Genomic DNA, 13,953 nt, shown 5'->3' with positions numbered 1-13,953 from the left:
CCCCAATTGGCCTTCAAACGGCCGAGCATCACAGTTGAGTTGCTCCTGAGCCCCCAACCCCCGCCTCTAATAGCCCCGTCGGTGACCACAACATCCCTATTGGTTGGAGGCCCGGCCGGCGGCGTTTCCCATTGGTCGGGCGCCGCGGCGCGCCGCATTGCCATCTGGGAGTTGTAGTACTAGCATCGGCTGCGAGGCCGCCATTGTCCCCCGGTTGAAGAGTTGGGTGGGCCTGGTGGCAGAGGCGGCTCTGGAATTTGGGGGTCGCCTCAGGCGGCAGTGAGTAGAAGGCTCGGGCGCCTGTCCTCGCCTCATCCGTTGAGGATGGACGCCGAGGAGAGGGCGGCAGTGGTGGCGATAGCCGTGGGGCTGCCAGCAGCCCGGCGTCAGGTAACAATAACAACGACGACGGCATCGGGTCGCAGATGAAGCGACCCCGTAGATGCTAACCCTTAACCCACACAGCGCGTAGTGAAGAGGGCGTGGCCGTTGTCCCCATTTACAGAAGATAAAACTGAGGCGCCGCCAGGCCTGGGGACTGGCCCGGCTATTTGGGCAGAGCCGGCATTCGAACCCGAATCGCCCGGGCCCGAATGCGCATGCTCTGTTGGTACCCGCTCCCCTAGCGGGGGGAAGGTCATCTCGGAGGCCGCCCCGGGGGAGGCAGGACACTCGCGCTGCGCGCAGCCACGCCCCGGGAGCCGTTATCGACCCTGGTGCCCGGGCTAAGGTGACCGAGAGTCGGTCGAGGCCGAGGAGGCAGAGCCCGTTCCATCTTCGAACGGCGCCTCCTTAGTGCGCACGGGGCCAGCAGACATCCACGGGGCGCCTCCACCGCGAAGCCCCGCCTGAGGGTGCGGCCCAGGCCCCCAGGGGTGACGGACGGTCTCCACGCCCCCTGTGAGCGGACGGGCGCTGTGAGGTGGCCTGGCACTGTCCTGGAGCCCCGCAGCTTTGAAGGGATGTACGGCCCAGTTGGTTAGCTTGATTGGGGGTTTTGCCGTGTTTCAGAGGTGTGCACAGAGTGTAATTATTGATCATCCTCGTGTGCATGTCTTCAGCGGGGTGCGACATGAGAACACAATTCAGGTTGCTCCTGCTGGGGGGGGCGGGCAGGGAGGCAACAGGAGGATAGGCATCCGAATGGTCCTGTTAGTTACCTGCTGCCGTGTAACCAGTCACCCACAACATAGCAACGGAAATACTTACTGCCTCAGTTTCTGACCGTTACCCATTGCAGTCTAGTACATTCCCCACTCAGTGACCCTGGGGGACAGAGTAGAACTGCTCCATAGGGTTTCCATGGCTGTAAATCTTTATGGAAGCAGACTGCCACATCTTTCTTCCACTGAGCGCTGGTGTCGGAACAGCCGACCTTTGGTTGCAGCAGAGCACTTTAACCATTGCACCACCAGGGCTCTTCTGATGGTTAGGAACCCTGGAATGACTTGGCTGGTGTTTCTGGCTGTGGCTAAAGAAGGTGTCACCTGGGACTGCTGTCACCTGTGGCTTGACTAGGCTCCATCCCTGAGATGGCTCACTCACAGGCTGATGGTGGCCTCGGTTCCTCCCCATTGGGCTGCTAGTGGAGCTGCTTGAGTACCCTCACAACATGGCAGCCAGCCTCCCCCAGGGCAAGTGAGCCACGGCAGGATGAAGTGCAAGCTACAGTGCCTTTTGTGGCCTGCTTTCTGATGTCACTGTGTCATTCCCAAAGAGTCCCACTGGTTACACAGGTCAGCCTTGGCTCAGCTGGGTGGGACTCCACAATGGCATGAATACAGGAGCCGGGACCATTGGGGACCCTGTGCAAGCTGGTCACTACAAGCGGCAAGGATCTGATTGCCAGGCTGAGGGTGTTTACCCTGTAACCATGCTCGCCCATGTTTTAAGCAGGAGTGGTGTGGGTTTTAGAACCATCCAGACTTCTGGGGTTGGTGAAGGTACTCAGGGCTGAGCAAAGGCAGCAGCAGAAAAGAGAGGAGGTAGAGCCTGGTCCTCAGGTGTTGACTGATGCCTGGGCTGCCTGGTCACCAGTGGGTGAGTGTGGACCAAAGAGGTCTGAGCACAGCCTCCCCACGAGGCCCAGCAGTTCAGAGAAAGACAAAGGGTGCAGGGATGTGAGACAGAGCCACAAGGGCAGTGCCAGGACCACAAGAAGTGGTCTCCTCCGAGGGTCCCAGGAAGGAAGCCAGAAGGAGGCAGGAAGGGATGTGTGGGATGCCACTGACAGGTCTCAGGCCTGGACAGACCAGTGCTCTGTGGATCTGGTGCCAGGCCCATCGCCGGCAACCCCCACAGAGTAGGTGAAGGTGGCCGGCAAGGGGAGAAGGCACAGGAAGTGTGGATGGGGGTTGTGGAAGGTCAGAGTGGGAGGTAAGGGTGCATGAACAAGAGCAGAGACTGTTCCAAACCAAGGGCTTCTGTATGTTTCCTGCCAAGTTTTGCCAGAACCACATTCTGCCCAAATTACAATTTCTTTAATTTTTTTTTTTGTCTGCTCACATTTTTCTTAAAAAGTTTTTAAAATTGCAATAGAACTTACAGAGAAGGCTACAAACGTGAAGTGTACTTACAGCTTGATGAGGTCTACAGGGCACACATACCTGTGTGATCACCACTGTGTCGAGCAGAACACAGCTGGCTCCCCAGAGTCCAGGGGCCCTTCTTCCCAGAGGTGACTAGTGACTAGTATGTTCATTTCTGTGAGACCAAGTGCCACAAGTGAAATTGTCCAGTCACAGAGTATGTGAGGGTGCAAACTGGGGAAAGCCCAGTTTTCCAGAAAGGGTGAATCTGCTTAGCTTACACTGCCAGTGCCAGTGTAAGAGAGCCCCAGTCCCCAGTCCTGCTAACAGTTGGGTTGCAAGGTGGAGAATGTACCCTGGGCGGCTTCCCCTAGAGCCATGCAGACAGGAAGACCCAGGTTCTGGTGAGGGCTCAGCTGTTGACGGGGATGGCCACACTTAGTGGAGGTCTGCTGACCTCACCAGTGATCACATGAGCACGGCCAGGACCCATATGCAGAATGCCACCCCAGGTTCTTCAGCCTCGTTAACTAAAACAGGCAGAAGTTTTATTTTTTTGTGACAACTTTTGTTAAGTGCCATCCAGTCAGTTATGACTCACAGCGACCCTATGTACAACAGAACAAAACACTTCCTGGTTGTTGGCCATTCTCACAATCCAGTGTTTGAGCCCATTGTCGTAGCCGCTATGTCCGTCTCACTGAGGGTCTTCCTCTTTGTCATGGACCCTTTTCCAGAAGTGACGTCCTTGTCTAGGGCCTAGACCCTCGTAATAACATGTCCAAAATACGGGAGGCGATGTCATGTCATCACTTCTAAGGCACATTCTGGCTGCACTTCTTCCAGGACAGATTTGTTCCTTCTTCAGGCTGTCCATGGTATGTTCACTGTTCTTCACCAACACTGTAGTTCAAAAGCATCAGCTATTCTTTGGTCTTCCTTAGTCCTTATCTAGCTTTCACACACATACAAGGTGGTCATTTGGGTCAAGTGCTCCTTAGTCCTCAAACAAAGGCTTTGGTTTTTAACATTTTACAGGGTTCTTTTGCAGCAGATTTGCCAGTGCAGTAAGTACATCATTTCATTTCTTGATTGCTGCTTTTGTGGTCACTGATTGTGGATCCAAATCCAATGAAATCTTTGACAACTTCAGTCTTTTCTGCATTTATCGTGATGTTGCTTACTGGTCCAATTAGGAGAATATGTATATTTTTCATTGTGATTTGGGTGAAAGTTTACAGAGCAAATTGGTTTTCCATTCAACAATCCATACACATTCTGTTTTGTGACAGTCACTGCAATCCCCACACTGTAACAGCATTCTCCCCACTTCCTCCTTGTGCCCACCCCTTCCTTCATTCTTCCCCCCACCCATTCCCACCTTCCTACATCTATCCCTTGGCAAATGCTTTCTTTATATTGAGGTGTAATTCATACTGAAGGGTACAGTTTTTGATCTTCATCAGTCAGTGCTTCAAGTTCTCTTCATTTTCAGCAAGCAAGGTTGTGTCATATCACACACACACACACACACACACAGATAAACCTCACTGCTCTCAAGTCAGATACGACTCTTAGCGACCCCTCTTTGGGTTTCGAAGGTGGTATCACTACAGAAGTAAATTGCCCAACCTTTCTTCTGAGGAGTGGCTGGTGGGTTTGAACCGCTAGCCTTCTGGTTAGCAATCAAATGCCTTAGGCACTACGCCACCAGCGCTCCCATGTCATATCACAGGTGGTACAAAAAGATGTGGGGGTGACATCTCCTGACCTCCTCCCATCCCACGAGGGGGAAACACGAGTCACCAGCAGTTCAAGGCTTGTTCCTAGGAGGCCAGACCTGCCACCACCCTCCAGCCTTTTTACCAACTCTGACACCACCCGTCCCTCCCATGGCACTCACTGCTTCTTTTCTGGGTTCAGTAATTTGTTGCAATAGCCACACAGAACTCACAGACAAGATTCACGGTTATGGAGTTGATTAGGGAAGTAACAGGATACACTTCAGGTCCAGGAACGTGCTCAGGATACAGTTCTTTGATCAGAACAGTCTCCCCTCCGCTGTGCCCTCAGGGACACCTCCCTGACTCCTGGCCTCTCAGCCTGGCCTCTGCCCTGCTCAGACAAGTGTTACAAGCTCTTTTGGCTCAGCCAGTGGGTATACCTGGATGCACCCCATTCTGCCAGCAAGCCTCATGCCCTAGAGCACTTGCCTTTCTCACTGTGTGGGCCGGCAGGCCTGCTGCTCTGACCATGCCCTGTGGTTCCGCAGCTGGTTGTCTCTGCCTGTCATCTCTGCCTGTCATCTCTGCCATCTTTCTGTGAAGGGGGTCCAGCACAGGGATCTGGGGTCCAAGGATGTACTCCACGCCAATTCTGGTTTTTTCTTGATGGAGGAGACCCTGTTCTGCCTCTAGGAAGGCTCATTTTTAGCCTGGCAGAATGGCAAAACTAACCAATCCCCGCATTAGAGTTCCGTACACCTATTTGCATGGTCCCACCCACTAATCTAGTGGGAGTCACAAAGACTGGCTAGAAAAAGCCGTACCAGGTAATTCATTGCACCACAAGTGGTTAATGAGTCTTTCTCCAATCCTGATGCCACATTCTTCACATAATCCAGTTTCTCGGATTGTTTTCTCAGCATATAGATTGAATAAGTATAAAAAAGGATACAACCCTGATGCACACCTTTCCTGATTTTAAACTGTGCCATGTCCCTTTGTTCTGTTTGAATGACAGCCTCTTGGCCTCTGTACGGGTTCTTCATGAGTACAATTAAGTGTTCTGGAATTCCCATTCTTTTCAGTGTTATCCATAGCTTGTTATTGTCCACACAGTCAAAAACTATGCCTTTGCATAGTCAATAAAATACAGGTAAACATTGTTCTGTTATTCTTTGCTTTCAGCCAAGATCCATTTGACATCAGCAATGATATCCCTTGCTCCACATCCTCTTTTGAATCCCCTTGAATTTCTGGCAGTTCCCTGTTGATGTATGGCTGCAACTGTATTTGAATTACCTTCAGCAAAGTTTTATTTGTGATAGTAATGATTAAAAAAACTCACTGCCGTCGAGTCGGATCTGACTCATAGCGACCCCACCTTGGGTTTCTGAGGCAGTATCACTAAGGAAGTAGATTGCCCAAACTTCCTTCCGAGGAGTGGCTGGTGGGTTTGAACTGACAGCTTTCTGGTTTGCAGTCAAGTGCCTTAGGTATTACGCCACCAGAGCTCCTGATAGTAATGATACTGTTCGATAATTTCTGCATTCTGTTGCATCATCTTACTTTGGAATGGGCACGATTACAGATCTCTCCCAGTTGATTGGCCAGATCTCTGTCTTCCAAATTTCTTAGCATAGAGGAGTGAGCACTTCCAGTGTTGCATCCTCTTGAAACAAACAGCTTTAATGAGATACAATTTATATACCATGCAATGTCACCTATTTAAAGTGTACAATTTGTTGATTTTTAGTATATTCACAGAGTTCTGCAGCTGTCACCAAAACCAATTTTGGAATATTTCATCACCTCAAAAGAAACCCTGTACCCCTTAGCTATCACCCCCAGCCCCAGCCCAAGCAATCTCTAGTCTGCTTCTGTCCCTATAGCTTTATGTATTCTGGACATTCATGAAAATGAGTTCATGTGATATGTGGTCATTTGCGTCTGACTTCTTTGATTGAACATAAGTTCCATGGTTCATCCATGGTGTGACAGCACTATTTGTACTTCACTCCATTTTATGCCCAAATAATACCCCAGTGTATGGATGCACCACATTTTCTTTATCCATTCGTTAATTGATGGACATTGGGGTTTTTTCCACTTTTTGGCTCTTATAAATAGTACTACTGTGAACATTCATGTACAAGTCTGGGGTTCCCACCCCCCTTTTACAGGTTTTCATGTAGGCTTATGTCTTTATTTGTTTTAGGTATATATACACCGGAGGGAGCACTGGTAGCATAGTGCCTAAGGCACTTGACTGCTAACCAGAATGCTGGCAGTTCAAACCCACTAGCCACTCCTTGGAAGGAAGGTTGGGCAATCTGCTTTCGTAGTGATACTGCCTCGGAAACCCAAGGAGGTGTCACTACAAGTCAGGTCTGACTCCACAGCACGTAACAACAACAACATACACTGGTTCAAGTGGTAACTGTGTTTAACCTTTTGAGAAACTGCAGTTGTTTTCCAAAATAGCCACATCATTGTATATTCCCACAGCCATATACAAGCTTTCGAACTTAACCACATCCTTACCAACACTTGTAATTGTATAGCTTTGATTTTAGCCTTCGTAGTAGATGTGAAGTGAAATCTTACGCTTATGATTTCCCTGATGGCTAGTGATGTTGAGCATCCTTACATGTGCTTATTGGGCATTTATGGGTTGTCTTTTTAACTTCTGGATTTACCCTTTGAAGCACAAAAGTTTTTTTTAATCTTGATGAAGTCCAGTTTATCTACTTTTTGTTGCTTGTGTTTTATGTGTCATATTTAAGAAAGCATTGCCTAATCCAAGGTCACAAAGGCTTCTAGGAATTTTCTTCTAAAAGTATTATAGTTTTAACTGGTACTTTTACATTTTTTATCCACTTGAAATTTTGTATATGGTGTGAGGCAGGGATCTGGGTCTTTTCCTTTGCATGTAGCTATCCAGTTGTCCTGTAGGAAGCATCTTACATGTACTTAGTTCCCATCATACCAAGGGGAAGATTCTTTATAGATGAGGTGGGAAACTGGGAAGCAAAGCTGCCTCTCAGAGAGGAAATGGCGGAACCAAGACTGATCCAGGCAGATCTGGCCTTTAGCCATGGCCACATCCAGCCCATATATGGATTTTTTTTGTTTGTGAGACACATTTTAGATATATTGCACCCACTTATAAAAATCCAAAGTTTCCATATAAAAATCTGACCTATTTTCCAGCTTCTCTCCAAAGCGAGCTAGGAGCTCTGGTGGCGTAGTGCCTAAGGCATTTGACTGCTAACCAAAAGGTTGGCACTTCAAACCCACCAGCCACTCCTCAGAAGGAAGACTGGGCATTCTACTTCTGTAAAGATAACCCCTTGGAAACCCGAGGAGGGGTCGCTATGTGTTGGATCAAGTTGATGGCAGTGAGTTTGGCTTTTTGGTTTCCTTAAAGATCGGCAGTTCTGAGCCCATGGGCCCTATATTTCCACAAGGCTGTGCCAGTCATTGAGTCCCAGGTGCCCTTTGGAGCATGCTCTTCGTCTCCTCTGGCACCACAGTTCAGAGCATGTGCTCATGTGGGCCCTTTACACTGTCCCACTTAGGCATTTGTGAGCCTGCCCAGCCCCTGGAGGCATGTGGGTTTCAGATCCCCAGCTATGCACCCCTCTCTTCCGGGAGGATAATAAGCCTTGTTTTGTGTCTGAGAGTTCATGGGTATACCAGTTAGTTGCTGCTGTGTGTTAGTTGCTGCTCCAAAACACACTACCATTTCTTCAGTTTACAAATATGAAGGTCAGTGAACTAGACTAGTCTCAGCTGGGCATCTGCAGCCATCCGTGATTGCCTATGGGTTGGCCCTGCCAATGTTTCCTGGATGCTCCCCTGTGTCCTTTTGTGAAGTCCACACCTGGCTGCAGGGGCTCAGTAGGTGCCCAGTTCAGCCTGACTCTCATCATCAGACCCCCACTCTCTCAGGACAAACATCTGCTCATCTTCTCCTTCCACACTCCTCCTCCTCCCGAGAACTCTGACAGTCCAGCTGACAAGACTGTGTATCGCATTTCAGGAGCCAGTGACCTTCCGAGATGTGGCTGTGGACTTCACCCGGGAGGAGTGGGGACAACTAGACCCTGCCCAGAGGACCCTGTACCGTGACGTGATGCTGGAGACCTTCGGGCACCTGGTTGATGTGGGTAAGGCCCACCTGGCAAGCAGATTACCTGTGCTGGTGATGACTGACAACTCGTAGGTTGTAACTACGAATTTTATGGGGGCACTGGGGTGAGGAAGGAGCTCTGGTGGCATAGTACCTAAGGCACTTGACTGCTAACCAGAAGCCTGGCGGTTCAAACCCACCAGCTACTCCTTGGAAAGAAGACTGGGCAATCTACTTCCATAGTGATACTGCCTCAGAAACCCAAGGAGTGGTAGTTATGAGTCAAATTGACTTAATGGCAGTGAGTTTGGTTTTGGGGTAAGGAGCTGACTGTGGCTGCTCACACTCACCCCTGGGGCATGTGTCTCAGTGCAAAGTCTCCGCCTTGTTGCATGGCTATTTCCATGGCCGCCTCTTGTCCTGAATGTCAGGAGTCTGTCCTGTGCTTTTTCCTGTTTCCAGGGCCTGAGCTTCCCAAACCCGATGTCATCTCCCAGCTGGAGCAGGGGGCTGAGCTGTGGGTGGCGGAGAGAGGACTTGCCCAAGGCTGTTGTCCAGGTGAGAACTCATCAGGCAGGAGTCCTTGCAGGGACCAGTCAGGGGGTGACTGGAGGTGTACGGCCTGGGAAGGTGGTGTATTGGGGTCTCCAAGGCACCCCAGGCCCAGGGATTGATCAGGAGGCCTCAGGGTTCAGCATACAGTGGTTCTCACAGCCAAGATTTATTACAGCCAAGGGACCCCAAGCAGAGTCTACAGCAGGGCGGGTGTGCAGGGTGATGTCCAGGGAGGCCAGGTGGGCTTCCGTGAGCCCTCTGCCAGTGGAGTGGCAGTGGAGTTGCCTTCCACATCACAGCACCCTCACCTGCCTCTCCTCCCTCTGAGCTCAGAGGGTGTCCCCCTTGGCTCCTGTGGTGAGACTCCCCCTTCCCCTCCTTCATTCCGTCTTCTCTCCGGTTGGCTCTGTCTCACCTGCTGGCGTTGCCCTTTCCACAGCATCACTTCTGATGCATGCACTTGTCTTTCATAATCTCTGTTTCTCGCGCCTTCCCAGTTTCTGTAAACCTGTTCCCCTCATCCTTACTCTGTTCTCTTGCTAACAAGGAATATGTGTTCCCTGCAAATAACAGAAAACAGGGCTAGAGTGGTACAAAGAAGAAGGAGGGCTTTCTCGCCCTCAGAAACCCTGCTGGCCCATGTTTCCTTGATGGCAGGACGGGCGCTGCATGCCTGCAGCAGCTTCAGCCATCTCGTCCACACTCCAGGCAGGAGGGAGAGAAGTGGTAAGAGTGATGCCAGCCCAAATCCAGATGCTGTCCACCTAGGTCTCCTCACTCAGGACTGGACCACAGTGTGAGGAAGGCTGAGAGGAGGCCTAGATCGTCATAACTGGCTTGGTCCGGGCTGGGAGGGGGCCTGCACTGTCGTAACTGGCTTGGTCCGGGCTGGGAGAGGGCCTGCACCGTCACTGGCTTGATCCAGCTGTGAGCCTTTGCCTGGGCTGGTGAATTGATGCCCTGTCCCCTTTCTGGAAGAAGAGGGACGTGGCCATTACACTTAGTCAGCAGTGCCCACAGTGTGACCTTCCACTCAGATGCCTCTGACACCACATTGGGGCCTTTCTGATCCCTTCAGAGTCATAAAAGCCATTTGTAACTTGAGGGTCAAAACTGACTGTGCTGTGCTGACCTCTGACCTGGACCTGGGCCCAGGCCACAGCAGGTGCTCAATGAACATTGTTGAATGAATGAAGCTGTGTTTTAGGCAGGGGCACTTGATGTCCATGGATGAGCACATCTGAGGGCTGTGCCCTAAGGCAGGACAGGTAACTGGTATTCTGGATCAGTACATGGAGCTGAGGCATTGGAGCCTGGTCTTCTTAATTTTTGTCCCGCAACGTCTCAGAGCTCTCTGGTTTTCTTTCAGGCTGGGAGACTAGAGCTGAAGGTCAGGCATCACCCAGAAGGCAGGGACTTCCTGAAGAGGTGCCGCCCCGTGTCCTGGCGAGGACAGGATTCCCAAGGGCTGATCTGTGGCCTGCCACAGTAGAGGAGGAATGGGCCTGTGAACGCAAGCCCGGGAAGCTCAACCAGGACGATAGGAATCAATTGGAGTTTGACCGTAAAGAAGCGTCCACTCAAGATAGCGGCAGCAGAAACCTCAGACTTGGGGAAAACGGTATCATGAGTTCAGACCTCAGTCCGTTACAGGGAGAATATTTCTGTACTTCCGACTCACAAGTCAAAAGCTCAGAGCATCACTCAGGCTTACTCAGTCAGCAGACGGGCTCCTCCGGGCAACAGCCCTTTGAAAACAATGGCTGCAGCACAGTGTTGGGTCTGGACGTTGACGCTGTGCAGCTTGGGAAGACCCCAGTGCAGGAGAAACCCTACAAGTGCGCTGACTGCGGTAAGTCCTTTAACCATAACGCCCACCTCACGGTGCACAAGAGGATCCATACGGGAGAGAGACCGTACATGTGCAAGGAGTGTGGAAAAGCCTTCAGCCAGAACTCCTCCCTCGTTCAGCATGAGCGAATCCACACGGGAGACAAGCCCTATAAGTGTGCCGAGTGTGGGAAGTCCTTCTGCCACAGCACACACCTCACCGTGCACCGGAGGATTCACACTGGGGAGAAGCCATACGAGTGCCGGGACTGTGGGAGAGCCTTCAACCAGAACTCATCCCTTGGCCGGCACAAGAGGACACACACGGGGGAGAAGCCCTACACGTGCAGCGTGTGCGGCCGATCCTTCTCACGAACCACTTGCCTCTTCCTGCACCTGAGAACACACACCGAGGAACGGCCCTATGAGTGCAATCACTGTGGGAAGGGCTTCCGGCACAGCTCCTCCCTGGCGCAGCATCAGAGGAAGCACGTCGGGGAGAAGCCCTACGAGTGCCGGCAGCGGCTCATCTTCGAGCAGACGGCAGCTTTAGCGAAGCAGGAGTGGTCGGAAGCCCTTGGCTGCAGCCCACCGCTGAGTCGAGATGCACGAGACGACAGGCCCTTTAAGTGCAGTCAGTGTGGGAAGTGTTTCATTCAGAGTTCGCACCTCATCCGGCATCAGATAACTCACACCAGAGAGGAGCCCCGAGGACGGAACCGGCGGGAGCCGGCCTGTAGCCGGAGCGCCCCCCTCATCCGACACCAGTACCCGCGTGTGGAAGAGAGCGCAGGTGGAACCAAGGCAGGACAGCCTGCTGGCAGGGCTCTCGCCTTGTTCGACATCCATGAGATCGTGCAGGAGAGAAGCCCCGTGCATGTTATAGGTGTGGGAGAGCCTGCCATCAGCACCTCCCTACTCTTGGACATCAGAAAGTCCACGTAGGAGGGAAACCCTGCAGACAAGTTTTGAACCACGGGTACATAGATGTGGTAAGTCCCACCATGTCCTCGTGGGAAGAGAAGCTGAGGGTGGTGATGGCCAAGGTGACTGACCACTGCTTTCCTAAGGCCGTGGTGCTTCACAGATGTCTGAGATCGGCAGGTCCCAAACCAAAAGCCAAACCCATTGCCATCAGGTCTGCTCCGACTCCTGGCAATCCACATGGTTTTCGAGGCTGTGATCCTTATGGAAGCAGGTGTCCAGGCCTTTGTTCTGCAGTGCCGCTGGGTGGGTTTAAACTGCCCACCTTTATGCTGGCAGTCAAGTGTAAACAGTGCCACCCACAGACGTTTATCAAACTCAGTGCCCCCTTTTAACAGCAAATACTTTGTAATGTTCCTTTTATTATCCCAAAATGAATTCACAGAGAGTATAACGTACCACATGCGCAATGTCAAAAATCAGTGTATTTTGTAAAGGGTAATTAAAATGGAAGTAATTTATATTGGAGTAACGTGTACTGAGTTGGTGCGGTACCTCAGCATATAAATGCGTGGACCCCATTCCATCAGAGACCTGAGGCTTAAGTACTGGTGCGTGGGGGGTGCTCTTAGCCATGGAAATAACACCAGGGGCCTTTCGTACACAGTGTGATGTTCCAAACTGATGACCTGCTCTGGGAAACTTTTTTTGAACAGAATGCTATTGCATTTCTGGAAAATTCCATGTAAATCTGAGCTTGAAAGGATTAACGTGTTTATATGTGCAGTTGAGTTCTTGGTTCATACCCTACAAACAGGTTGTTTCACCTCCATACATGGCCCACAGGGGCCCAGTCTATGTATGGCAGTCATGGTAACATGCCTGACTCTGCCCACACTGTCAGCCCCACCCCCAAGGTCAGGTGACAAAGAAGCCCCGGGAAATTCCACAACATTCCCTTTGGGCAGCGTGGCCCCTGTTGAAAGCCACTGCTCAGAACACCCAGTGTGCTGTAAACCACAGGTTCTCAGCTGGGGGTGCTCTGCCCCCCATGGAACATTTCACAGTGTCTGGAAACATATTTGGTTGTCACGACTGGGGAAGGGGTGATGCTGGCATGTGGTGGGTGGAGACCCGGATGCTGCTAAAGGTTCTGCAGTGCCCGGGGCAGCCCCACAGGAAGGAATTACCCAGCCCCAAATGGGACTGGTGCCGAGGTGGGGAACCCAGTAGAAACCACTGGCCCGATGGCAGAGATTTGCACAGCTGTGTCAAGTGATGCATCAGGGCCATACTCCCAGGGCCGTGAGTGTGATGTTAACAAAGGGTGTCATCTAGTTAGGGTGCCCTGTTAGTACTACTCTCACCATTTTGCAACTTTCATAATTGAAGAAAGGAAGAGAATCCAGCTCTTCTTCTGAATAATCTATTTTTCAGCATTTTATCGAGGACACTGAAAAAAAACATAACATGTTTTCCCAGGCCCCACCCACCTTCCTGCCCCTCCTCTGTTTTCACCTTGCCCCCAGTCATCTTGTTATTTCGTTGTGTATCTCTGAAAGGCAAGGACTCTTGAAAAACAACATGATCGTGTTGGTCCATGGGGACAAAACTGGTTTCGTAATAGTACTAAGACGTCATGTGCCTTTCTTGCTGTGTTGACGTTCACAGTGACTGGGCAAAAGCCGCAGTGGGGCCTGAATGGGAATCAGGGCCAACGCCGTCCTGATCCTTGCTCTCCGTCTGTACTATGCATTTGCAGTAAAGGGTAGAAACCCTGCTGGTTTCGCCTCAGACTCTGTGATGAAGCAGGAAAGATCCAATTCTATTAAATGTCAGAAGGGAAAAGCATCCTTAATACCTTTATCACATCTAAACAGAAGGAACCAAAAAACAAAACTAACTCACTGCCATCAAATCGATTCTGACTCAGCGACTCCCTTTGGGTTTCTGAGGCAGTAAATCTTCACAGAAGTAGACTGCCCAGTCTTCCTTCCGCGAACAGAAGGAAGTGATTGGTAATTGCTTAACGTGTCACCAGACAGATCGTGCTCAGCTGTTCCTGGTGGCCTCATAAATTTTGTCTCCATTTGCCTTGTGATCATGGTCTAAACAAGGCTTTTCCAATGTGTAGGTTGCTATTCTTTCTTTAGCCTTTTATTTGTTGGGGGGGGGGGGGACAGGATAACCTCAATCACAGTGGGCTGTTAGGAAGAGCCTGGAGTGTCCCATGAGTGGCCTGCTGCTCTCATCACGTAAG

General features: G+C 51.0%; 1 protein-coding gene across 1 annotated transcript; it reads left to right on the top strand.

Annotated features, from left to right (window-relative positions):
* Positions 1-324: 324 nt before the first annotated feature.
* Positions 325-11,714, top strand: LOC103211086 (zinc finger protein 8). Its single transcript, XM_007957005.1, has 4 exons — positions 325-390; positions 8,295-8,421; positions 8,847-8,942; positions 10,309-11,714. The coding sequence occupies exons 1-4, from the start codon at positions 325-327 to the stop codon at positions 11,712-11,714; spliced, it is 1,695 nt and encodes a 564-aa protein (XP_007955196.1).
* Positions 11,715-13,953: the final 2,239 nt, after the last annotated feature.

Source organism: Orycteropus afer, unplaced genomic scaffold (genome assembly GCF_000298275.1).
Source record: "Orycteropus afer afer isolate SDZICR_OR568_19922 unplaced genomic scaffold, OryAfe1.0 scaffold00694, whole genome shotgun sequence".
In the NCBI taxonomy this organism is placed as follows: Eukaryota; Metazoa; Chordata; class Mammalia; order Tubulidentata; family Orycteropodidae; genus Orycteropus; species Orycteropus afer.
This window is presented reverse-complemented; position numbering and strand designations above follow the sequence as displayed.